General features: G+C 43.3%; 1 protein-coding gene across 4 annotated transcripts in view; it reads right to left on the bottom strand.

The window, feature by feature from the left end:
• The window catches only part of USP9X (ubiquitin specific peptidase 9 X-linked), a 205070-nt gene that overhangs the window by 8603 nt on the left and 169096 nt on the right, over nt 1-27371 (bottom strand). For all 4 annotated transcript variants that reach the window (XM_048864529.2, XM_048864519.2, XM_048864537.2 and 1 more), the window contains 5 exons: nt 25923-26148; nt 14269-14398; nt 12032-12217; nt 9748-9968; nt 7214-7302 (listed from right to left, as the gene is read on the bottom strand). In XM_048864529.2, the coding sequence (XP_048720486.1) occupies nt 7214-7302; nt 9748-9968; nt 12032-12217; nt 14269-14398; nt 25923-26148 (852 nt within the window). The remainder of the gene's footprint in view (nt 1-7213; nt 7303-9747; nt 9969-12031; nt 12218-14268; nt 14399-25922; nt 26149-27371) is intronic.

Genomic DNA, 27371 nt, shown 5'->3' with positions numbered 1-27371 from the left:
AGAAGAAGGGAGAATGTCTGGGCTCCAGCAACGCAGACACAGGTAACTAACTGCTTTCATGTTCTCTCCACAGGTACCATTGCGGAGAGTGGACCAGATGATATGTCGGGGGGGGGGGGGAGCAGAAGGAGACTCCGCTGGTTGGAAGGCATGAGATGCACTGTCCTGAGATGAGGGGTTCCACGACCACCACTCCCAAGAGAAGGAGGTGGGTGGTGGTGGTTGGGGACTCTCTCCTCCGGGGGACTGAATCATCTATCTGCCGCCCTGACCGGGAAAACCGAGAAGTCTGCTGCTTGCCGGGGGCTAAGATTCGCGATGTGACGGAGAGACTGCCGAGACTCATCAAGCCCTCAGATCGCTACCCCTTCCTGCTTCTCCACGTGGGCACCAATGATACTTCCAGGAATGACCTTGAGCGGATCACTGCGGACTACGTGGCTCTGGGAAGAAGGATAAAGGAGTTTGAGGCGCAAGTGGTGTTCTCGTCCATCCTCCCCGTGGAAGGAAAAGGCCTGGGTAGGGACCGTCGAATCGTGGAAGTCAACGAATGGCTACGCAGGTGGTGTCCGAGAGAAGGCTTTGGATTCTTTGATCATGGGATGGTGTTCCATGAAGGAGGAGTGCTGGGCAGAGACGGGCTCCACCTTACAAAGAGAGGGAAGAGCAACTTTGCGAGCAGGCTGGCTAACCTAGTGAGGAGGGCTTTAAACTAGGTTCACCGGGGGAAGGAGACCAAAGCCCTGAGGCAAGTGGGAAAGCGGGATACCGGGAGGAAGCACAGGCAGGAATGTCTGAGAGGGAAGGGCTCCTGCCTCATACTGAGAATGAGGGGCGATCAGCAGGTTATCTCAAGTGCTTATATACGAATGCACAAAGCCTTGGAAACAAGCAGGGAGAACTGGAGGTCCTGGTGATGTCAAGGAATTATGACGTGATTGGAATAACACAGACTTGGTGGGATAACTCACGTGACTGGAGTACTGTCATGGATGGTTATAAACTGTTCAGGAAGGACAGGCAGGGCAGAAAAGGTGGGGGAGTAGCACTGTATGTAAGGGAGCAGTATGACTGCTCAGAGCTCCGGTATGAAACTGCAGAAAAACCTGAGTGTCTCTGGATTAAGTTTAGAAGTGTGAGCAACAAGAGTGATGTAGTGGTGGGAGTCTGCTATAGACCACCGGACCAGGGGGATGAGGTGGATGAGGCTTTCTTCCGGCAGCTCGCGGAAGCTACTAGATCGCACGCCCTGGTTCTCATGGGTGACTTTAATTTTCCTGGTATCTGCTGGGAGAGCAATACAGCGGTGCATAGACAATCCAGGAAGTTTTTGGAAAGCATAGGGGACAATTTCCTGGTGCAAGTGCTAAAGGAGCAACTAGGGAGGGAGCTTTTCTTGACCTGCTGCTCACAAACCGGGAAGAATTAGTGGGGGAAGCAAAAGTGGATGGGAATCTGGGAGGCAGTGACCATGAGTTGGTTGAGTTCAGGATCCTGACACAGGGAAGAAAGGTAAGCAGCAGGATACAGACCCTGGACTTCAGGAAAGCAGACTTCGACTCCCTCAGGGAACAGATGGGTAGGATCCCCTGGGGGGACTAACATGAAGGGGAAAGGAGTCCAGGAGAGCTGGCTGTATTTCAAGGAATCCCTGTTGAGGTTACAGGGACAAACCATCCCGATGTGTCGAAAGAATAATAAATATGGCAGGCGACCAGCTTGGCTTAACGGTGAAATCCTAGCAGATCTTAAACATAAAAAAGAAGCTTACAAGAAGTGGAAGGTTGGACATATGACCAGGGAAGAGTATAAAAATATTGCTCGGGCATGTAGGAATGAAATCAGGAGGGCCAAATCGCACCTGGAGCTGCAGCTAGCGAGAGATGTCAAGAGTAACAAGAAGGGTTTCTTCAGGTATGTTGGCAACAAGAAGAAAGTCAAGGAAAGTGTGGGCCCCTTAATGAATGAGGGAGGCAACCTAGTGACAGAGGATGTGGAAAAAGCTAATGTACTCAATGCTTTTTTTGCCTCTGTCTTCACGAACAAGGTCAGCTCCCAGACTGCTGCGCTGGGCATCACAACATGGGGAATAGATGGCTAGCCCTCTGTGGAGAAAGAGGTGGTTAGGGACTATTTAGAAAAGCTGGACGTGCACAAGTCCATGGGGCCGGATGAGTTGCATCCGAGAGTGCTAAAGGAATTGGCGGCTGTGATTGCAGAGCCATTGGCCCTTATCTTTGAAAACTTGTGGAGAACAGGGGAAGTCCCAGATGACTGGAAAAAGGCTAATGTAGTGCCAATCTTTAAAAAAGAGAAGAAGGAGGATCCTGGGAACTACAGGCCAGTCAGCCTCACCTCAGTCCCCGGAAAAATCATGGAGCAGGTCCTCAAAGAATCAATCCTGAAGCACTTACATGAGAGGAAAGTGATCAGGAACAGTCAGCATGGATTCACCAAGGGAAGGTCATGCCTGACTAATCTAATTGCCTTCTATGATGAGATTACTGGTTCTGTGGATGAAGGGAAAGCAGTGGATGTATTGTTTCTTGACTTTAGCAAAGCTTTTGACACGGTCTCCCACAGTATTCTTGTCAGCAAGTTAAAGAAGTATGGGCTGGATGAATGCACTATAAGGTGGGTAGAAAGTTGGCTAGATTGTCGGGCTCAACGGGTAGTGATCAATGGCTCCATGTCTAGTTGGCAGCCGGTGTCAAGTGGAGTGCCCCACGGGTCGGTCCTGGGGCCGGTTTTGTTCAATATCTTCATAAACGATCTGGAGGATGGTGTGGATTGCACTCTCAGCAAATTTGCAGATGATACTAAACTGGGAGGAGTGGTAGATACGCTGGAGGACAGGGATAGGATACAGCGGGACCTAGACAAATTGGAGGATTGGGCCAAAAGAAATCTGATGAGGTTCAATAAGGATAAGTGCAGGGTCCTGCACTTAGGACGGAAGAACCCAATGCACAGCTACAGACTAGGGACCGAATGGCTAGGCAGCAGTTCTGCGGAAAAGGTCCTAGGGGTGACAGTGGACGAGAAGCTGGATATGAGTCAGCAGTGTGCCCTTGTTGCCAAGAAGGCCAATGGCATTTTGGGATGTATAAGTAGGGGCATAGCGAGCAGATCGAGGGACGTGATCGTCCCCCTCTATTCGACATTGGTGAGGCCTCATCTGGAGTACTGTGTCCAGTTTTGGGCCCCACACTACAAGAAGGATGTGGATAAATTGGAGAGAGTCCAGCGAAGGGCAATAAAAATGATTAGGGGTCTGGAACACATGACTTATGAAGAGAGGATGAGGGAACTGGGATTGTTTAGTCTGCAGAAGAGAAGAATGAGGGGGGATTTGATAGCTGCTTTCAACTACCTGCGAGGTGGTTCCAGAGAGGATGGTTCTAGACTATTCTCAGTGGTAGAAGAGGACAGGACAAGGAGTAATGGTCTCAAGTTGCAGTGGGGGAGGTTTAGGTTGGATATTAGGAAAAACTTTTTCACCTAGGAGGGTGGTGAAACACTGGAATGCGTTACCTAGGGAGGTGGCAGAATCTCCTTCCTTAGAGGTTTGTAAGGTCAGGCTTGACAAAGCCCTGGGTGGGATGATTTAATTGGGGATTGGTCCTGCTTTGAGCAGGGGGTTGGACTAGATGACCTCCTGAGGTCCCTTCCAACCCTGATATTCTATGATTCTATGATCTGTTTGGCTACTAAAGAGCTCTATTCCCTCAATAATCAGCTCCTCTATTGTGCATTGCACCTCCTTAGGAATGCCTAATGCTTGCAACCAGGAGGCCCTTTGAATGATAACGGTCACAACCACTAACCTATCAGCCATTTCCAAGGCATCCATGACTGTTGCTAAGACAACCTTATAAACAATTTGGCCCTCATTTATAAAGTCCTTGAGGTCCTCCATGCTGCCCTGAGAGAGTCTGGTTAGGAAAGTGGCCACTCTGTCACAAGTAAGGGAACTGTATTCCACAAACTGAGCTTGATAGTTTGCCAAGTGAAGTTGTAAGAAGGCAGAGGAATAGGGTTTATGCTCAAAGAGAACCAGCCTTTTAGGGGCTCTCTTTTGGGGGTACACTTCTTGATTTGGACTTTTTTTGGACCACTGAAATCACCAAGATACTGAGTTAGGATCAGCACAGAATTATTAAAAGCCCTTATTTGGTATTTAGTATGTCTTATCAATCCTCTTGGCTGTAGGAGAAAGAGTTGCTGGAGCCTGCCAGAGTCCCTTTGCAAGCTCAAGTATTCCCTTGTTAATGGGGAGGAAAATCCTGGCTGTGATTGAAAAATTCAGGATGTCAAAGAATTTATGAGACGACTTCTGGATTACCAAGATTTCAATGTCTAGAGTCTCTGCAATTTGAGCCAGTAGCTCCTGCAATGCTTTGAAAGAATTCAACACCGGTGCTGCCACATCCAGGGAGAACAATGATTCCTTAGGGGGGGTCAAGAAGGCTGTATGCATTCCTCCAGTGTTGCCTAGATTTGTCCGTGATCACCTGAACCTGGCTCCAGCATGGGAGGTTGAGCTAGCAATTACAGTGGGAGTGAGATCTCCTTCCCTTCCTTAATAGGTGAGAAAGGGATCTGCTTTGAGAGACATGCGAAGGTGGTCCCAATACAGCCAAGAGGGTATACTATATTGGTATTAGCCCAGTTAAGTTTGACCTGCCCACTGCCACACATTGAGCTTATCATGGGCTCTCCAAGAAGGGAGCCTCCAGTGTCTTCTGCAGAGTCTCCTCCTGATCGTAGAGGAGATAGATCTCTGCTGAACATGGAGAAAAAATGAGGTGAAGGTGAAGAGGAGCACATCTCTTCAAGTGGCAGTGCCGTAATGTGGGGTGATCTTGGTAGCAGAGATGCCAGTGCCAAGCTCTACTCAGAGGACATCTCGGGTGGAGACGTAGACTCTTGCCCGTATATACACCTCAGGGTTCTACCAACAGTGCCCATGACAGTGGCTGAAAGACTGAGAATGTTCTGGCTGGTAACATGCAACCATGTCTTTCTTGAGCCATGCTAGTGGTTGAGCTTTTATCCCTAGCCCTCACAGTAGCAGAGCACTGTGACTTTCCTCAAGGCAGAACTGGTAGTGGCTGCGCCCAGTGGTGAGTGGAACAAGACCATCACAGAATAGGCAGGACTCAAAGCTGTGGGATTTTTAGTTTGCTTTGAGGTGTGGCAGTTGGTGCAAAGTGCCTAAACCCTCTGTACTGGAAGGCTGTCCTGTTTTTTTGCAGCGGTTCAGTTGAAAGCAGTCCACTTATTAGTGGAGGGGAAGAAAAACAAATTCTTCAGGTAGATCAGTGAAACAGAATGGCAGCAAACACTAATAAGTAGTGGGGTGGACATGGGCAATAAGAAGGAACTGGGACATGGCTGTGATCACTCCACCCTATATACCCTCATAAGGGAGCATGAGGTGCCACAGACCCAGTGGACACTGCTACTCAAAACACTCTGATATAACATGCTTGAGGTGCATGCACACATACAGTGAGATCCACAGCATGCATACTTGAAAAATCCGAGTTAAACTCGTATTTCAAATGCTGAAAATCCAACAGCTGGACATATGAAAAGCAGTAACATTCAGAATCCCAAACCAACCCAGCACTTTTGCACGTCTAATGTTGTGTCTTATTAAATTGTTTCCCTCTCCAAGAGTGTTTCTTAAGCTAAAGACTATGTGAACTTTATACATCTAGCTCAGTTGGATATGCAAGTGTTGACACACCATACAGGGGTTCAGAATCTGGGGAATGTTTACACTGAAGCTGGGAGCAAGCTTCCTAGTCTGGGCAGACAGATTCATAATAGCCTGGCTCAAGCAAGAACGCTAAAAATAGCAACATGGATGATCTTGCGTGACAGCTCAGGCTTTCAAGCCCATGTTACACTCTGGGTCCAAGCTCAGGTGGCTAGCCCAAGCCTGCAGTGGTGCCACAATGTTCACACTTATGTTTAGTGCACTAGCTTGAGCTGAGCTAGTAAAAGTCTGTCTACCTGGGCTGGGAGCAAGGCTCCCCTCCGTACTGTAGACATATCCTGGAAGGTTTGTTGGGAACAACTTCCTATCAATATGTAAATCAAGACTTAGAAATAAATAAATAAATTTAAAAAAAGATCAGTCCCCAGTCTTTGGAGCACAGCAAGCCACACCACTGTCTTTTCAGAGGTGGTCTTCAGGGATATGTCCAGGTAGCAGCTGAAACTAAAAAGTCCAATCCAACTCTAAAGGGAATGACTTAAGGGCCCCCTCACATATTTTCATCATTGCAGTCAGTTTTCATTGTAACACTGTTTCAAATGATTTACTAAAATCTAACTAACAACATATTTCCACACACAAGCTATCAAGCAGTGGCTGTATTTCAAAACATGGCTTACTACCACCTAGACGACGTTTATTGCAAGTTGTACCCCTCTTCCATGATACTTTTGATTTTGATTGAAGCTACCAGGAAAAAAAAAGTCAGTATTCATAAAGTTGCAAAGAAAAAACATTGAGCATTTTAATGGTCATTTTAAAAAGTCCTTATTCTCTCAATTGGAGAGAGCTGTGTTTCAAACTGGTTTGAATATTTGGACACTCTTAAAAGAGACAACTGTCTATTAAAATGTGACCTAATGTAGAATGTTTACTGTCTTCGAAAACCGCAACTCTCCTAACTTCATGCTTTATACGTGTCAAAGGTAATAAATAGTCCTATCCACATAGTGGTGTTATTGGTCATGACACATTCCTATTAACACAGTATACTCCTCTTAAATGGATTAGCCACTTTACTCAAATGTTTCCAAGACAGCAGTCTAGCCTAATGACACTGAGTACCAGTGACTGCTGCTTAACTGGAATATTAGTAAAAGGTTCCACTTTTAGAGGGATGCATTCAATTGGTGTTAAGTGGCTAAGTAGCTTTCTGCCAGCTGTGAAAAAAGTGAAATTCTAAGCTCAAGTTTTAAATACACAAGTTGCCTAATTTTAAAAGTAGGGATAAAAATGAAGTAAGCTGAATATAAGTTTTGTCCTTGTGTTTTGAATAGCAGAGTTTAAGTCTTTTCAGATTTTTTAAGTCCATTTCTCTTAATCAGCAGAACCATTTAGTTGGGAAGAGAAACTGTCCAACAGGGGTGCCCCATATTATAAAAAGATGGGAGTCTACTGTAAAATGGAAAAAAAAAGAATACTAACCTGTGGGTCTGCCAAGAGTCCTCAATTAACAGGATTTGCAAAAGCAGATCCAAGTAAGGTCGAAGTTCATAGGTGTATGAATATGCAACCTTAAAAGAAGTGAAAATGAAGTGAAAATTATATCTCAGAAAAAAATGTTTCTTAAAATATTATGTTGTAATAAAGATAACTAGGGCATGAGTTTGAGATGGTTGCAATATTCACGTTCTGAATTCTCAATTCTGCTTCTCTGGCACTCTCTCTCAGACAGCATTGTCACTCTGGGGCCTTCGCTTCCCCAGGATGAGTTTGGCAAAACTCCCTCAGCTCTTGGGAATTTTGATTCCTAGGGATGGTGGTAGTAGCAAGCACTGCACAGAACATGAACCAGGCCCTTACTGGCTGTTGCACACAACCTCCCCACTATTACAAGATATAAATATTGACATTTCAGCATCCCAGCCAATTACCTCAGTTGTACAGCATATGAATCTCCTGAGGAGACAAGACCAGCAGAGAGATTTACAAAGGAAAGAAACGGACTAAAAAATGAAACTAAAGAAAAAAGAACACCTCAAAAAATGTGATACCCAAACTCTGAGGGGAGGAAGGTAGATGAAGGAGAATCCTGTTTGAAAAATATAGCTTCAGAGAAGCAGAACAACAAGAAAATACTTTCTATTACAATTCTTGCTTCTGGAGAGTAAGCAGCATAAAGGTTATCCCAAAAGAAAAAGTAAACTGCAAATAGCTGCAAAAAGCAGTAATATTAATGTCAATGTTGTTTTTTAAAGATACCACTAGACACTCCAACCTATACAATGAATATAAATGTCACAGAGAATAAAACTAGTCCAACCTAAAATAAGGGACATCCAAAAGTAAAACAAAACTTCTACTGGGGTGGGAAAATGTGATCTTCCTTACCTAGGAAAGAGTTTTTAGAGTAGAGCTTGGAATCGAAAACCAGATTCCTTCCTAAAGACTGAATCCAAGTAAACATGCTTTGTAAATGTGTGAGAGGACTACATAGCTGCTTTGCATACCTTTGCAAGAGAGACATGTCAGATAGCCAGTGGTCATAGCTTTGGCTCTAACCAAGGGAGCCTTGATATGGCTGGCATGAAGATGAAAAGCTAAGTCATTATAGAGGTGTCTGGCAGCAACTTCATGGTTAGCTTTGCATTGTAAAATAGACTTAAAATAGGGAATAATTTCCTCTCTCTCTTTAAAAGTAGGTGGCCCAAATGGTGCAAAATTTCACAATAGGTTAGTTTGTATGCCCTTCAATTTTCTGTGTGGATTTTGTTTGGCTTCTCTTCATACATTTTTAAAAGGAAGTCTCAAGTTAGGTAATGGCTGAAAATTTCCCTTGGCAGGCCTAAATTTTCATTATTGATGACAATGCTTTTTAAGAGCTATCTTCAAGGAACTTGCCAGAAAGGTCGGTTTGAGAAAGACTGTGCAAAGGAGAAGGGTTTGTTAAGTGTTGGATTTAAGGTAATTTTTAGCCAGTATTCACATTAAAACTGGAAGTTTACATACTATGCATGCAAGCCTGGTTGATGGGAAGGACCTGGCTCACACAAGCCGAGCTGGTTGATGGAGGGGTCTGGCATATGAAAATACGACTGGTTGAAGGGGGTACACATACTCCTTAATCATCCCTTATTAAACTAGTAATACACCAAATATCTATAATCAATAGTGTTGGAGGGGAAATCTGGTAAAGGGGTGAATGCAGAAAGAGGAAAATGGTGCATGGTCTGTGGTGCACACTAGTTGTGGTAAAGGTAAGGTGGGTGCTTGTGAGTGGAGTACAGTCTAGGTACCATTAGGTGGCTTAACTTTTGTTTCTTTGCTTGTGTGTGTTTGGATCAGGCATATTGAGTGTGTAGGAACCCTAAGTGCTTCACAATGGACTTCGTGTATTAATAACAAAAAAGATGCATGATAACTAGACGCACACAATCCTTTTAGTAATAGCACTGCCCAGTGAATTGCTGTCAAAGGAAACTAAGTAGGGTGGACTTTCTAACGGTTTTAGTTCACTTTAGATAATCCCCCCTAAGATCTTTTGGCATCAAGCATATGAAGAATGTTCTCACTGGAATGGGCATGCCAGCTAAAAAACAGTACTCAGCAGATAACCTAGCAGGTACACTGAAGTTTTGCAACATACTGACTGGAAACAAAAAAAGGAAACTTGAAGACATGAATCAATGAAACTGAAGCTCCTTTGCTGACTGTGCCTAGGAGGGAACTAGCCAGTTTGTGGGTGGCGACACACAAAGGCCAGTTTGATCTGGTTGTGCTATACCCTGTTATCATTGCCCTGGGGGCTCCTAATTCTTAGGATCTGGGCAAATTCTACAGTACTTCAATATGAAGCCCCAAGAGAGAATCCCAGCAGAAGGCATCCAAAGAGAAGTTTATTTATCACATATAAATACAATATCTAACATGGATATCACTTCTCCCTATATGGCATATTTTTACACTTACATATGCCCAAACTTATCCCATCTGCTTCCCTGATTTTTATTTTATTTTACCTGCCAGAGAAGTTCACTTAGGACAGTGGAAGAGAACTGAGGATTTTCCCAACAACAGAAACGAAGCAATTTGATGGTCTCTTCTGAGTTGCTACAGTCTTCAATAATTTTCTTCACATAGCTAGTTCGTACAAACAAAATGTCTGCCACGTTCTGCTGAAGTGCCATTATAGGCTGTGACAAATTAGGATCACCATAAGGGTTTGAAAGTGGGGGATTACCTAGAACAAACAAACAATACTGATGAAACCGTACTTAAGTACTTTTTAATATAAAACGAATACATATTTAAACTCTGGGACTAACAAATGAAAGACACATGGTATAGTCAATGGAAAGACTTAAAATAAGACACTGAATTTGTAATAAACTATCCTCTCTGCGAAAAGTTCTCTGGCATACAGAGCTAGATTCTCTGACATTGAGGCAGGGGACTTGTGTGACCTGAGTGAACTACCTCTTGTTTCGTGGGGCATTACCACAGTTGAGGTCACTGAAAGCATTGGAGCTCTTCTGGTATATAAAAGAGAATGACTTGTTGGCAGGGTGTCCTCAGTGAGGGCCCCTCAACTTTGGAATACACTCATTGTCCCACTTGTCTAAAATAAGCCCAAATCTGTTTAATTTTAGAGCATGGTGCAAAGTCCAACTGGCAATTGGGATACGGGGGTGTGTGGTGGTTTGGATGGAGACAGATTTTTGTGGAGGGGGGGTGGTCACTGGTGAGGAAGGTAAGAGCCTGTGCAGGAACTGAGGTTGGGGGATTTAGTTCTGTAGACTTATTTGTTTTGTACAGAGGAAAGTTGTTGCTTTGCTCCTGGTGTTTTGGTTTTAGTTGGATTATATTTAGGGTGACCAAATTTCCCTATGCTGAATACAGGACACCTGGTAAAATTACTCATATTCAAGTGAGTTCAATGGCAATCAATGAGAACTATGCAGTACAAACGTTCAAATTAACATCAAGTTGACTGAGCTCCTGTTAAAAAGAAATACTACACAATACTTTCTTATCTTTAAGGCTTTAGGGTTCACTCACTCCTGTACACCTCTCACATGGGGGGGTGACCGACCGACCCTCCCTGCCCAGCACTCTCTGACCTCCATAGGACCCGGACTCGCCTCTCTTGGTACCCAGCGCAGCATCTTCCCGAAGAAACACATGAGGGGGGCGGGGGAGGAGGAAAGGGGACATGCAGGGTCACATGCCCCCTCCCCAATTTCTGCCAGGGTTTACACCAGAATGTGGCCAGCAGCAGCCTTTCAGCACTGTGCAAGATGGAAGGGACGGGAGCTGCTTCCAGCCGCAGGGGACAGGCGTGTGTGACCTGGCTAGTGTCTTTGCAGAGCTCATCCCTTACCCCCTCCCAATTCCACCCCCATGGCTGGAAGCAGCTCGTCCCTTCCTGCCTGCAGAGTGTTGAAAGGCAGCTAACAGCTGCCTCCTGTCCCCCAGCTACAGAGTGGGTAGGAAGGGGTTAAGCCCTAAGGATGCACTGTGCACCAGAGCCCAGGGAACCTGACTGCAGGGGCATCATGGAACCTGGCCAGAGAGGTGACTCAGCAGGGGAGGGTACCTAGGCGACGGAGCAGCCCCACACTCCCTGGGGACAGGACCCAGGACGGGGGGAGGAGGGAATGAAGAGGGTGCTAAGCCCCTGCCAAGGGGACTGCTGTGGAGCCTGGAGGTTTGGGTCGGGAACAGGATGGAAATCGCTTCCCTCCCGCCACTCCAGAGTTTAGCTGAGGGGTGCAGAGGCTTCCTCGTGCCAGCACTGTGTGAGGCTTTGGCACATGCAGGGCTCGGCTCCTTCTGGCCAGCACCCCAGGCTGCAGGATCTTGGGCTTTCCCAGGGCACCGGCTTAGCAGAGTTAATTTTTAGTTAACTTCTCATCAGGTATGTCACTTCAACTCCATTAATTTTAATGAGAAGAATTTAGCACAGTCTTTATAAACTAAAACAGCTAACTGCAATAGGTTTGATATTAATAGGTCCTCTATACCTTCCTAATTGTGTTCTTTTAAAAGGCCTACACAGGCTTAATGGAAAATGATTTGTAGTTTTAGTGAGTTATGTATATCAAGATAGGATTTGGCCACCGCAGAATCAGGAAAATCTTTATTGCAAAATGTGAGAAACTGCTAAACATAATGAACCCCCTAAGACTATTGCTCCAATCAGTACATTTAATAAATGGCAAAACACCGCATATACTAATAATTTACCAACTTATAACTAATGTTTTCAATTAATTTAAAGAAAACTTGTAAAATTCACTATACCATTGATAGAAGACTGCATACGTGATGACACATTGCAACAACGGATTAGCTGTGACACTACAGTGTACAATTTTCCCAGTTCAGCATACTGATATTTGATTGGAGGGCCTGGGCCTTCATCCAGAGCCACAAGCATGAACGTTGCAGGTACGCTTAGTTTCAGAAGTTGTGTCTTTTCTGCTACACCTTCAGAGGGGACAAAAAAATTACACCTCATGGATAGTATTGACAACAATATGTTATTACAAGCTTAACTCTTACTGTTCTTATGTAGTTGGATTTTTTGGAAAAAATTCTGAAGAATTTGAAAAAGTCATATTTTCCACTGCTGGTTTTTATTCATGCTCTCAGTTATACATTCCTTCCAGGAGGGAGATGGGGGCACGGGGAAGAAGCTGGACTGGATTCTTATTAGAGTTTAGCTGAAAACTGCATATATCAGCAGAATTGTGAACAAAAACATTTCCACAATGGTGCTCATTAGTGCTCACATAACTAGAGATCAGTCGCTAAGAACATAATGCTCCAATAAGTCTGTTAGTCTATAAGGTGCCACAGGTCTCTTTGCCACTAAGAACATGAGAACGGTCATACTGCATCAGATCAATGGCCCATCCAGCCCAGTATCCTGTCTTCCGATAGAGGCCAATGCCACATGCTTCAAAGAGAATGAACAGAATAGGGTGATTATCAAGTGATCCATTCCCATTGTCCAGTCCCAGCATCTGGCTGTCAGAGGCTCAGGGACACCCAGAGCATGGGGTTGCATCCCTATCTTGGCTAATAACCACTGATGGACATATCTTACATTAACTTATTCAAATTTTTTAAAAATATTTTTGGCCTTCACAACATCCCCTGGCAATGAGTTCCACTGGTTGACTGTGTATCATGAGTCTCAACTGTCTCCAATACTTTGCAGGAAGAAAGGTAAAGCCCACTTGTATCAGACTGGGAGAGAATCAGAATCCAAAGTGATTAAGTTGTAGATCATTACTGCAGCAAAAACATGCCTTAGAGTACCTTTTTGCTTCATGATAACCTATATAACTATCAGTCATTCAAAATGCTGACCACAAAAAACTGACAGATTTAAATTAAAAAGATTTATCGAGTTGTGGACAAGCTTAATCAATCAAATCACAGTAAACAACTAAAAATCTCACCAACGGCTAAACTGTGCTGACTGACTGAAGCACAAAACAGATAAGCAATCAAGCCTATCAGAAAGCAGCATGTCAAGAATGATAGTGAATAGCACCATACTGCATCAACACCAGTCATTAGAAAATGATTAAACTTACATTATTTAATGAGTAGACAGCCACCACATATTCAGTAGAGTAAAAATAAAGAGCCACTGTAAGCAAATATTGCCCCCAAAATCAATATTAAGATTAAAAATAAACAAGCCTTGCAGTCTTGGGAAACAGAAGATTAAGTCCAATTCTTAAGGTTTCCTCTCTGAATTGGTTACATGATGTAGTTAGAGAACCCCTCCAAGTAACTGATTTGCTCAGCTGATCTTTGCCAGAGCATAACTGCTTATCTCATTATAACAAGTCCACAGCAACATGATTAGAGTAACAAACTGTGCGACTCATCATCATAATGCTTAGTTTTTATATAAACACTTTACAATGTCTAAACACTGTACAAACTTTAATTAACCTCCCTCCCTGAACCCCCTGAAGTTATGTACTAAAGTTTTTAATGTAATTTAAAATTGTGATATGCTGTTCAGCACCTGGAGCAATTTGGCAGGGGGCTATTTGTAAAAACAATATTACTATCACCATTTTAGGATAGAGGAATCAGTGGTTAACTGACTTACTCAAGGTTAGCAAGTCTTCTGCTGACCTAGTATTAGAAGTTTATAGTCCCAATCTTTGGCTACTAGACCACACTGATAACGTACAGTCTAGTGAGACTTTGGGCAAACCATTTAGCCTCTCTATGCCTCACCTAACTTATTGTAAAATGGGACATTATTTCACAAAAGTGTTGTGAAGTTTCATACACCCATTGTCAGAAATGTTTTGAAATACTCAGTTGGAAGTGCTATATAAGTACCTAATATTCTTAAAAGTATTAACACCCCCACAAGTACAATATGGCCTGCAATTTCTTATTGATCCTGGTCATCTCATTACTTGAGTCAGCATGGTTAGTTTCCTATATGTAAAAACAGAGTGCCTTACAGCAACACCATTAAGCATATTTCATAAACTACTTACCTAGGTTGGCATACATCACAAACAGATTGAAATACTGTTGCAAATGGCGCCCATGCTCAGACACTTCCCTTCTAAGAAGGTTTAGTACTGCTCTCAGCAAGTGATCACTCAAACTTAAGTTATCATAGGCCTGCAAAACAAAAAAGTTCTAACATTAATGGCAGTTCCTGAACAGTTTCCATTCAGTAAATCCATACATGGGAGCTCAATACCTGATAACACGGTCAGCCTATTTAGGTGTCATTTTACATGCAGCGAACTAGTATAAGGTGAAGCCCTTTTAAAGTGGAATAGTTAAAAAACAGGTTTATGAAATTCTAAGACAGCCTCAACTACTGGGTCCAAAGTGAGAGAAATAAGAACGCTTCACAGTACTCGACAAAAGAAAAATATTCACCGTTTTCCAATTAAGATGCAGTACATATACTGGGAAAGACAACCAAGTGCCCAAATTACAGTTAATTTTTTTAAATCAAAAAACGTATAATTAAAAGAAAAACCCATTCACAACTAGTGAGGAAGGAGAATGGGCAAGCGATATTCTACTATAAACATAGACTTAAGGGAAAAAATTGCTTCCATGTATTTTGATCCTCTCTGGAAGTTAAGAACTTAAGATAGATCTGAACTATCAGAGAATAAATTCGGATATGTATTTAAAATAAATGACCTGTATATTAATTAGAATGTGACCAATCATCATAGATAATGCAATAAAAATAAGCGCTGTTCCTTAGCAAGGGTAAACAGCCTCCAATAAAGTAAAGAATTAAAGGACTTCCCTGTTAATTCTCTGGGGAAAAAATTAAGAGTTCACAATTTTAATATGAAGTAAAAGTTCATATACCAACACACAGAAAAACCTCTCTCTCCAGATTTAGCACTGGTACTCATCACTATACTACCTGAGCACGTCACAGGATCATAGCTGGCATAGTGAGGTACCCTTGTGAACTTTATTAAGTCTTTGGCTCTTCTCCCTTTCTCTGGTTATGGGAAGCACTATTTGAGTGTGGGTCCCGTCCCCCCCAAATTTTACTGAGGATTTTTTTTGGGGGGGGAGGATAGGGTGAACAGAGTTTGATTGTGGCAGAAAAGGTTTATCAAAGGATTTGCAGCTTTCCCTACACGTAGTCACACTATTGATTAGACCCATCTACTGTCTAAGTTTGTTCACTGGCTTGGTCACCTCAACCACCAATGGTTTAACTCCAGCTCTGATATGATTCCTTCTAAGCTTTGTGATTTGCAATGTCCAAGAGTGTATCTGTCTTGGCAGGTCAGAAATGGGTGATATGGTCTCTAATGTAGCTGAGATATGATCCCTTAGTGGCATTCACAATCGGGACCAAGGACTTGAATTGGCATGAGAAGGAGAAGGAGCCAGTGGAGGGAGTAAAGTACAGGAGTGCTGTACTTATGGCAATCTATCCCATGGAGGAGAGGGCAACTACATTCTGTGCAAATTGGAGCCTTTGAATTGTTTACACAGTCAGCTTCTGACACAGTGAATAATTCAACCTGGAGATGACAAATCTCTGCATCAATGTGGCCACATCCTCATCTGGAAGGAAAAGGTGAATTTTCCTAGAAAGCTGCAGGTGGAACATGGTGTTTATCAGTGATGCAACCTGCTCATGCAGGCTCAATGATGAGCTAAAAAGGACCCCAAAGCTTCTCACCCCTTTAATGAATTGTGTGTGCGTGTGCACACAAAATTAGATATTTTTCATTGTTGTATGCAGTACTGTAACTGTGTTGGTCCCAGGATATTAAAGAGACAAGGTGGGCAAGGTAATAGTTTTAATTAGACCAACTTCTGCTGGTGAGAGACAAGATTTCGAGCTGCACTGAGCTCTTCCTCAGGTACGTGAGAGAGACAAGCTTTCAATCTACCCGAGAAAGAGCTCTATGAAAGAGCTCAAAAGCTTGCCTCTCTCACCAACAGAAGTTGGTCAGTAAAACATATTATCTCACCCACCTTGCCGAATACACAAAATTAAAAAGATGGTGGAAACAGTTGGTCATTTAATTCAGAAGATAGGCCTTTGTTCTATAGTACTGAAAGGCCAAACCTTGCTTCATTGCAAAGAACTGCCAATAGTAAGTCCTCAGAGTTTGTGGTTCTTTCTGTATCATGACAAAAGATCAAGCCTCAAGATCATTCAGGGCAGTTCTGGAATGTTCTAGGGCACTAGTCTTCATATAGAGATTGGTTCAAACAGTTCCCATCCACCACCTTCTTGATTCATTTTCCTATAAAGGTGAATTGCAAGATTGGGTGATAGCTGGATAAATATTTAGCCTTTATAGATCATGTTATACATCTTCAAGTCACTTCACAAACACTATCAATCCTCAGTGTCTCTCTCTGTCAAGAATTATAGGTTAAGTGGTACCCATATTTTGAAGATAAGAAACTGAAGCAAGAGAAAAATGACTTGTCCAAAATCTGAGTGGGTGGCCAAGCCTTAAGTTTCAGACTCCCTATTCTGAGCTCAAACTACTGGAAAACACTGTCTTCTGCCTCCTTCTATGACTTCAGTGTCAAGTGATGGCTTCCCTAAGCAGCAGTTGTACCTCAGCATATTTCATAAAATCAGCTCTGTACCCTACACTAAGGAATTAATAAATCAATCCAACCAGTTACTAACTCCATGTTGACTTTTGCTAGCCATTATCAGCTAGGATATCCACCCACAAGCAGTGGACTTAAATCCATAATGGATTCTCCAGACGTCGTGAGGTATGACTCTACCAAATAAATGCAGTGGATGTACTCATGCCTTCTCACTTGGACAACTGTGTGTCTACACTGAGACAAACTGAACAATGAAACTTCTTGAGACACCAATTAATTAGACTTCACCTGAAGAACAGCTCCAATCAGTAATGGCAAACCATTTATATTTGCATTGATTACAGCTTTGTGAAATGTTCCCTAGACTCTATTGAGTGTTCCTCTGATCATAACTTCATCGTTCACACTGCTTGTGACTCATGGTCAGAACAGGTAAGAAAAAAGACCCAAAGCTGACGCAGCACAGTCAGCACTTCTAAAAAGTGCTATATTGTAGCAGGCCATGACCACCTACGACCCCCAAAAAACCTCTCCTCACAATCCAGATGTGGCTCCGACCACCTGTTAGAAATAAACCCTGATATGTGGAGCCAAGAGTGACTGTGGTGGCTACTAATCTAATTTTTCAATTGAATGAGGCATAAAAAGAATGCACAAGTGTGTCCAGAATGTCTTTTAGTTATTGATACATTACCAGTCACTGTAGTATCTAGTTGGAGACTTGCAGTGACTTGAAACATTATATAACATTGATGAGACTAATATTGATATACTGCATCCAGTTCTGGGGTCCACATTTTAAAAAGGATGTTGAAAAATGGGAGAAAATGCCTTAAGCTAAACAACTTGAGTCCTTTGTCTTTCAGTGTATCTAAAGAAGAACGAGGGTTGACTTGATTACAGTGTATAAATACCTTCACAGGGAGAAAATATGGAGTACTGAACAGGCTCTTAAATCTAGTGGAGAAAGATAACAAAAAACAAGGTCTGGAAGCTGAAGCCAGATAAAAATTAGTGCCTAATTTTTAAATTTAATTTACCAGTGAGGGTAGATAGTCATCAGCCATTGCAACAAACTACCAAAGGAAGTGTTGACATCTCTTGGTAACTTCAAATCAAGACTGGATGTCTTTTTGGAAGGTATGTTTTAGCCAAACACAAATTATGCTTTAGTCAAACAAGTTATTGGGCTCAATACAAGGGTATATGGGTAAAATGTAACAGCCTGTGATATACAGGAAGTCAGATTAGATCATCTAATGGTCCCTTCTGGCCTTAAATGTCAAAAATCTTGCTCCATAATCACATCATCAAACCCAAGAGCTAGGTTTCAAAATCTCTTTGACTGAGATGACGACATCCATTGTTCTAGTCAGACAAAAGAATAACTCTTGAAGCATACTGGCATTAGGTGGAGCACAGTCAAAAGAGATCTAAGTGAGTCTTTCCAATTCTCCTTTAAATAGATTCTGAACATGAGTAAGACAGATTCCTGAGAGAAAGCCACACAAAAGTCATTAGATGTCTCCTTCACTGAAGACCTTATCATGACCAAAAGCCTGCAGACAACAGGTAAAATAAACGTCAAAGAAGACAGAATAAAGTACCTTAAGTTCCCAGTGAAATAGGTGAGTGGCCATTGCTAGCCTGGAAAAAGAGACTTTAAAATTTGTCCATACTTTTGGTTAAGGAAATTAGTCAAGTAAACGTAAATAAAGGTTCCGAAACCCCAGATGGTCTTGGAATAAAACATACACACGGTGAGACTGATTGACACTTAGGTTCCAATCCTGCAAACACTTGTGAATAGTCCCAGTGAATTTAATGGAATGACTCGTGCTTAAAATTACATACATGGTAAGTGCTGCAGGACTGGGGTCTTAAATAAGCACTACAGCAATCATAATGGTTTTGAACCTGGATTTGTGCTGGAAATGGCCCACCTGTTGATCACTTTAGATAAGCTGTTACCAGCAGGACAGTGGGGTGGGAGGAGGTATTGTTTCATATTCTCTGTGTATATATAAAGTCTGCTGCAGTTTCCACGGTATGCATCTGATGAAGTGAGCTGTAGCTCACGAAAGCTCATGCTCAAATAAATTGGTTAGTCTCTAAGGTGCCACAAGTACTCCTTTTCTTTTTGCGAATACAGACTAACACGGCTGTTCCTCTGAAACCTGTCATAATGGTTCAGGTGCTTTGGTACCTCACATGGCATAAATGATGAGACAGAATGAGATGTCCCTACAAGCTAACCTCTGGTAGACATCTAGGTTAGAGGACATCTTTCCTCAACAGAGTCTGAATTGCTTGATATTAAACTGATAGAAATCTGCCCTAAAAAAACCCATCAAGGTATTTAGCAGATTCTCAAACTTCCAGCTAAAAAGACAACTAAATTAGTCTTAGTGTATCAGTTATTATTATCTGTAGAACTGTAGCATGTATGGGCCATAGTCATGTACCAGGACCCGATTGTACTAGGCACTGTACAAACAGAACAAACAGATAGATTACAAACTCTTCAAGGCAAGGACTAAGCAAATCTCAGTAGACTACAGCGCATAGTCATATAGGAATGTGGAGAGATGCATTTACTAGGTCCACAGAAGTGAAGAAGTCCCCTTAGAGATATTACCACTAAATCTAGAGTCTCCATCTGGAATCTCGTTTTCTTCATCCATTAAGCTGTTTGACATCTAGAATGGCTGACCCTGCTCGCTTCTGGACAATGAAGAAAATGGAGCATAATCCTAAGAATTTTTTTCTAAGGGAACAGTTTCTATTGATCCTATGTCCAGGAGATGAAGAAGTTACTCACATTATGCAGTAATGATGGTTCTTTGAAGTGTCCCCCCCAACAGGTGCTCCATTGTAGGTGTGTCTGTGTCCCTGAGCAGCTGATCAGAGAACTTTGGTAGCAGTGTCTGTTCACCCAGCACATGCGCTGCTCCCCACCTGCCATGGGGCTAGTTAATATGCATAGGTGAACCCTACCCTCAGTTCCTTCTCTACCATAGAGTCTAATCAACTACTAGAACACCGAAGTAGATGGGAGGAGGATGGGTCGTGGAGTACCCAGAGAGACATGCATCTCGTAGAACCATCATTACTGCACAAGGTGAGTAACTTCGACTTTGAGTAGTGTCCCTATGGGTACCCCACTTTAAGTGACTCCTGAGCAGTACCCACCACTAGAGGCTGGAACTTTGCAGTTGAGTTTGATATCGATGATAGTGCTGTGGGGCACCAAATTTGGTGTCTGGATCCGAATACTCCAGGATGGCACAATGTTTTTCCAAGGTGTGTGCAGATGCCTATGTAGCTACTCTGCAGATTTCTGATATAGGGATAAAGCGACGGACAAGGAGACTGACCTGGTAGAGTACATGCATACTGAAGATATGTTGTTACATTATACAACTGTAACAGAATTTCACACAGCTTGAGACTCAAGAGTGTCCTTGAGCTGAAATCGCTGAACCTTTTGACTTATCTGTAATGGAGAGGAAGAGTCAGATTTTCTGAAAACTCTTGTCCTGTACAAATAGAAAGCCAAGGCTTTCCTCACATTGAGCGTATGGAAAATGGATTCCTAGTATCCTGAAGAGGTTTGGAATAAAAGGCTGGAAGCTGAATAAGCTGTTTCATGTGAAATGCAGGAGTCATCTTGGGAGTGAACTCTGCATGTGGTCTGAGCATGACTGTCAGGGAAGAACACAGTGAAAGGGGCATGTGCCATCAGAGCCGTTATCTCCCCTATCCTTCTTGCAGAGTTGATGGCGATCAGAAACGCCGTCTTCATGGAAAGGTGAGTCAATGAACAAATGGCCATAGGTTCAAATGGTAATCTAGTCAGTCCTTCTAGCACTAGGTTGAGATCCCGTTGGAGGGCTGGGAAGTCTGGGTTGTGGAAAGAGGTTTGCCTTTGAGAAACCTCTTCATAGTCAGATGGGAGAAGATTGAGTATCCTTCTGCCTGCTGGTGGAAAGTTGCAATTGCTACTTGATGAACCTTTTGCAAACTAACAGAGTCCAGATTTCTTGAGAGTCCACAGGTAGTCCAGAACTACAGGTAAGGTGGCTGTAGTAGGAGTCACACCTTTGGGCTGGCATCAGATCAGAAATCTCTTCCATTTTTGTAGATAGGTACAATGAGCAGCTCCTTTCCTCCTGTGCCTCCTCAGAGGAAGATGTGTTTATGTGCTGGACCCATGAAGGAGCCATGCTTTGAGCTGCAAAATCCGCAGGTTAGAATGGAGAATCTGTCTCCTGTTCTGCGATAGGAGGTAAGGTATGATTGAAATGTGGCAGTAAGCATCTTGGAGGTCGAGGGCCAAGAACCAATCTCCTTTTTTTAACGTTAGAATGATCTTTGATAACGTGACCATCCTGAACTTCTGAGCCTTGATAAATTTGTTGAGGGCTCGGAGGTCCAATATGGGTCTCCAACCCCCTTTTTTCTTCAGTATCAAGTAGTAACAAGAATAGAAACCTCCACCCCTTAGATGTATGGGCACTGGCTCATTGAAGAGGGACAGTGAAGGGTGTTTGGAAGGAGGAAGAAATGGATCAAGTATACATCCCAGATGATCTCCAGCACCCATTTGTCGGAGGTTATTCATTCCTAGGTGCTGCAGAATGGAGGGAGATGGTTCCCTAAGGGATGGAATTTTCCAGAGTGATGCAGCAGTTAGAAGAGTGTTCTATAAACACCTCAACCAACCCGTCAAAACTGTCTTTTCAAGGTAGAGGGTTGAGAGGAAGTTTGCTGAGATCCTGATGTTTTCTGTCTAGGGAACCTGGGCTTCTTCCTTTTGGGTTCATATGATCTCTGTGAATATTGAGATGAATATTGTGATGAATGGAGAACTACATTTTCTTTTGTATCCAGGAGTACAGATCCTGAGGGATCAAAGGGGTGGCCCTGGAATCTTTTAATGTGTGAAGGGAGGCATGGGTCATCTCTGTAAATATTTTTGTCCCATCAAAGGGATGGGACTCCACAGTCAATTGGACCTCCTTTGGGAAGCCAGACAGATGAAGCCACGAAGACTGTCTCACTACAATAGCAGTAGAGATGAAACTAAGCTTGGCATAGTTTTGACAGTCATATTTAGCCAACAAGGTATGACAATTCGCTACTAGGAACTGGAGGGTGGCCAAGGAGTTCCTGCAAAAAAGGTCAAGGCGCTTCCAGTTACCGTCATAAAGGGTTGACTTAAACTGGTGTTGGCGGCCCTTAGAAATAACTGCATCCACAATATTAGAATTGGGAGGTGGGTGTGAAAACAAATTCCTGTGTCTTTCGCTGGCACATAATATTTCTTGCACGCCCACTTGCAAGTTGGTGGGACAGATGCAGGAGTCTGCCATATTATCTTGGTGGGGTCCAGTAGAGTCTCATTAATAGGGAGGGCCACTCTGGAAGAGGTGGAGGAATGTAAAATGTCCACCAGCTTCTGGTGCAACTCAGTCACCCCTTGCAGAGGTATTTGTAGTGCTCCTGCCACCCTCTGTGCCAAGTCTTGGAATAGTTTAAAGTTATCAGCCATAGATGGCGAAGGGGGCATCACTGTCTCACATCAGATGACAACAACGAGAAGTGGGCTTGAGAAGTGATTTCCTCCACAACTTGGGCCTCCAGTTCCTCCCTTGCCTGCTCAGGGGGTTCAGAGGCCCTTGAGGCAGCAGCTGAAGGAGGGTACTTCCTTGGCTACTGGTAGGCCACCGTAGAGATGGAGGCCTGTTACCTTTGGGCCTGCCAAGGATCCCAGTACAGTTACTTTGATGGGAAGGTGCCCAGTGGTTGATACCACAGCTACCTCTCTCACCCACTTGTCTGCGGTCAATCAAGGCCATTCTCTGAGAAGTGGGAAATTCTGCCAGCTAGATTCAGGTCTGGGTGGAGGCACGTTTGTTCTCATAGTGGACTCAGAATGGGTGGATCCACTTCTGGATCTTCCACCTTCATCCAGGGTTTCTGCCCTGATATACCCATTGTCTTTCATTTGATTCCTTTGTGAGGAGGATGGACAAAAGCAGCATTTTTGTCTGTTGCTGGGTTTTGTTGTCCCTCAGACTACTGGGTTGGGAGGGGCGAAAGTGTTTTGGTTTGGCTATGGCTTCTGACACTAGTTTTTCCCAAAAAGGAGAGAGCCTGGGAATTTAGATGAGCATACAATTTGTTTAGAGTGAGCATCAACCTTCCAGGGACAAAGCCAGATGTGACATCCGGCTGCTGAGGTGGATACTATGGCCCTGACTGAAAATCTCATTGTATCCATTGAGGCACTTGCCACGAAGGCTGTTGCTAGTGAAAATTTTCTTACATGTAGACCAAAAGTCAGGATGGTGTCTGTCTTTCGTGGCCTTAAGGTCAACCAACTAAAAAGTTGTGGCTCTTGGAAAGCATGTAGCCGCTAGGATGCTCTAAGGGTGGCTGATGAAGCCCCTTCTGCAGGTGGCTTTCACCTTTCTATTAGCTGGATTTTTGGTAAAGAAATCTCATTCAGATGAAATTACCATATCTTTGCGAGAGATGCCACTGCAGCATCAATCTTTGGTATATCTGTAACATTTTTTGGCTATTGCAACTTGTAATACCTAAGTACATGCCTGCTTATGCTTTTACCCTTATCAGGGGTTTTCCACTCCTCTCTGATCACATCCTCCAAAAATGGGTGAGATGGGACTAGTGTCTCAGGTGAGGATTTAGAAGGCAGGTTATTTACTTTTAGGCTTGTCCCTCTGCCTGCTCAGTAAGCACTACCACCTTTCTGTAGCTAGCTTTATGCAGTGCCTTGAGCCCTCTGGATACGTCTCCCGCAGTGTCCTCCCCTGCGGAGTCCCACTCCCTCTGCCAAGGGGATGGGATTTCATTGCTGGAGTTCCCCAATTCAAACTGGGAAGAAGAGGAACAGAGAATTTACACTGCATTTTAGGTCTAGGGGGAGTGGAAATCTGTAAATCCTTAAGGGTTTTTTCCGTCCGGTCCTGTTCTTCCCCAGGATTTACCAGGGCCGCCCAGAGGATTCAGGGGGCCTGGGGTCTTCAGGGCACTTCACCAAAGACATGGTGCAGAGGAACCCCCGCCGCCGAACTTTGCTGCCAAAGACCCGGAGCGGAAGAAGCAGCGGCGGGGCCTTCACTCCGGGTGAGTTCGGCAGCACTGAAGGACCCGCTGCCGAAGTGCCGCCGAAAATTCTCCGGGGGCCCCTGAAAACTCTTGGGGGGGGGGGGCCTCGGGCAAATTGTCCCCCCCTCTGGGCGGCCCTGGGATTTACCCCCTGGCTTGGCCAGATAAACTTCTCCTCGACCTTGGAATCTTTCCCTCTCTGTGCTGCCAAATCAGGATTTTTTATGCTGGAATTGCAACTTCTTGGGGCAGAAGGACCTAACATGCCTGTCCGATTCAGAGTCCCGTGCCCTAGCAGTGCAAAGGTTGGTTGGTTGAGAAAAAACAGGGCATAACTGACCCTCCAAAGAGCCTGCAAAAGCTGTCTCACAAATAGCATATCGCTTGGATTTAGCTCAGTAGCTCTGCCATGCCGGGACACTGGGCACTGAGAGGCACTATAGTGCTGGCTCTGGGTGGTTGAGACCATCTCACTGCTAAATAGCAGATCTAGGAAAGAGAGAGATAGAAACCCTGTTCCCTAATACATGAAAAAAACAGATACAATAATAAGTTAACAAAGAAAAGTCAGGAGCAAAGTGAACCACCACGTGACTGCTGAAGTGGAGGGAGACGATCTGGCAGTACACAGAAGGCCAGAGAAGCAGGTATGGCTAGCACAGGCTGTGCTACAGCTTTGAAATACCTCCAGAAACTGCAGACAGGAGGGGAACAGCCCGTATCTATCTGAATTGTGGGAGACACTGGGCTACAGAAAAGAGCCTACTACTTGCAACTCCCTATTTCACATAACAGAAGCCTGTGCTTTTGATTCTGAAGGTCCTGGCTTCAGACTCCAGCTGACATCCCACAGTGGAGGGGTCATATATAGCAGTTCTCAAAACTAAGAGCAGGAGACCACTAAGTGAGGAACTGTAAGAGGTTCTGGAGAACTGCACTCAGTAGCCGGTAGCAGAATTCAGAATCAGAGGACATTCCCACATTATGTTTGTGTTTGTGACACAAACACAAACAAGGACACACAAAATGTGTCTGCACTGATTTCCAGAAAGATCTACAACCACTACCTCCACCTTCCTCACCCCCACACTTTTTTTTTTTTAATCAAATCTGCTTTCTGCAAAGGTAGACAACAGAATGGTTGAAACAGCTGGGCTGCTAAGGAAGAGGGGAGGTAGTAGGCTCAAAAATCCCAGCAGCTGATCCATCTATTTACATTACAAAGGAACTTGGAGCTGCCCCATTTTTCAGACTAGATACACTTGAACAGAAAAAATGACTGTGGGACCAGGGGATAGTGCATCATTATTTATTACAACAGTGCAATAAATAATGCAGATGCAGAAGTTTTCATTCAGCTTTTAATATAAAAACAGCTGCTGGGTCTAAGTGCATAGCTGATACATCAAATCCACCTGTGGAGACTATAAAAGGAGACCAAACAAGGATTATATAGCAAAATTTGAGCTGCCAAATGAAGTAAAACTATCAGTGATTGAAACATGCCCAGCTTCATCTTCATCATCACAGATGCTGTATTGCTAGATTTTACACCATTTACCACTTTCTGAAGAATACAAATTGAAAATTAATAAAACCTACTGAAGGTTTGTTTCTGGAATTTTAACTACAACATTGCAACAGTTTTACGCATCCAGACTGACCAGATTAAAAAAACATAGTAAACTTTTTTTTTCTTTTGAACTATATTGAAATCATGATTTTTGGTGCCTCTAGTGTTGCAGGAGTGTGAATGAAAAACCTGAGGCTCACCTCCATTAAAACCAAATGATTTGTAAGAAATTATAAACAAATATTTGTTTATAAACAATTGTCCAAAGTTTGCAGCTTTGATGCTGCCACTTGTTCCAAATGAGCATTTAAGTAAGTTGCAAAACAAATAAGTAGGTGTTTAGACTGAAAACTGTGTAAATACCTGACTAGACGGTCCAGGAGATGCAAAAGGTGAAGGACATGGTCCGTCTTGCAATGAAAAATGTGCAATAAATACTATAAGCTTCGCAAATGCACCCCTCACTTCAGCACTAGGGCATTCCAAAAGATACTCAGAAAAGCGGTTTGAAACATTAAAAAGGACGTTGTGTGCAAACCAAAAGCGTACATTCTTGCTGTGACGAAGGAGGATGCATAACGCATCATACCTGAAACAGAGAAGATACATTACAACTGTGATATTAACATCGACATTAAAATAACAATAACTTTAACAGATATTTACAAGATGCAACCCTCATTTTCTATAGCATAAATGTCTTCCATTTGCTGTCTTAACCACCCATTCCTTTAGAAATTGAGGAAAAAGCAGATTTCTGTACAAACATAGGTCTTTTTGATCACCTGTCACATCTCCACAGAAAATGTGATTACTTATCCTGACTAGAGCTGTCTTAACTGTTTTGTTCACTAAACAGTAAAAAGGACCATACTGTGGTTTTCTTTCATACAAATTATTTCAAATGAAAGTACTGAAATTAGAATTAAATATTAAGCCAGAAGGTTTTCATTTCCATCTCCAACATATGCCAAAAAGCAATACGTACCCCAACTTCATCAAATTTGCACTCTAATGTAGGCTCCCAAGCTGAGAGTCATTGCAGACTCAATTCCTCTGTGGATCAGGCACGGGTGGGTGGGTGGGTGGGGGGCATAACTGATCAATGGATTACACAAGCACCAGGTGGGTCAAGACAAATATGAAATGTGTATTTTGGTGATTCACACCATAATTTACAGTTTATCGTAGTTTCTAAGTACAAAACCTGCTTTAAAAAGGTCTTCTGATTGTGTGAATCACATGCAGTTGTACTACCCCCACACACAGATCAGCAGTAGGTTATGAAATGTTTTGATCATCAGATTCCTAGCTTAGATCCTTCCTACTTGAGCTACAGGCATAAACGCTCGCTCCTTTCTAGACCAATCACTGGAGGAGGGTTTAACACCTTCCCAGCGTGTTACACAACTATTTACGAGTCAGCAGTTGAGTACTGCTGATTCTGTTCCCAGCTCTGGAAGAAGTGTGGGGTTTATGGTGGTTAGAGATTGACTAAACCAGTATGGGTTAGCCTTTTTGAAAGACAGTATGGTACAGAGCCTAAGACAGGTTTCTCATGTTTCAGACCTGGGCTCTTTGTTTAGGCAGTGAAGTTGCATAAACTCTCAGCTAATGTATTTTTAAAATGGGGGTGATATGTGTGTGTGTCCCAGAGTATCAGATTTCTTGCAAAAGGGTAACAAAGAAAACAGACAATCCAGCGGAAAACTGCCAAACGTGGTGATTGTAAACTCTTGCAATTCTTCGCACCACGTCATTTTTCATCAAACCACCATGAGACATTCAAACAGCACTCAGAGATTATATTCT

The sequence above is a fragment of the Caretta caretta genome, chromosome 1 (assembly GCF_965140235.1).
Source record: "Caretta caretta isolate rCarCar2 chromosome 1, rCarCar1.hap1, whole genome shotgun sequence".
Classification (NCBI taxonomy): domain Eukaryota; kingdom Metazoa; phylum Chordata; order Testudines; family Cheloniidae; genus Caretta; species Caretta caretta.
The sequence above is the reverse complement of the archived record's forward strand: the minus strand, read 5'-3'. Positions and strand labels throughout refer to the sequence as shown.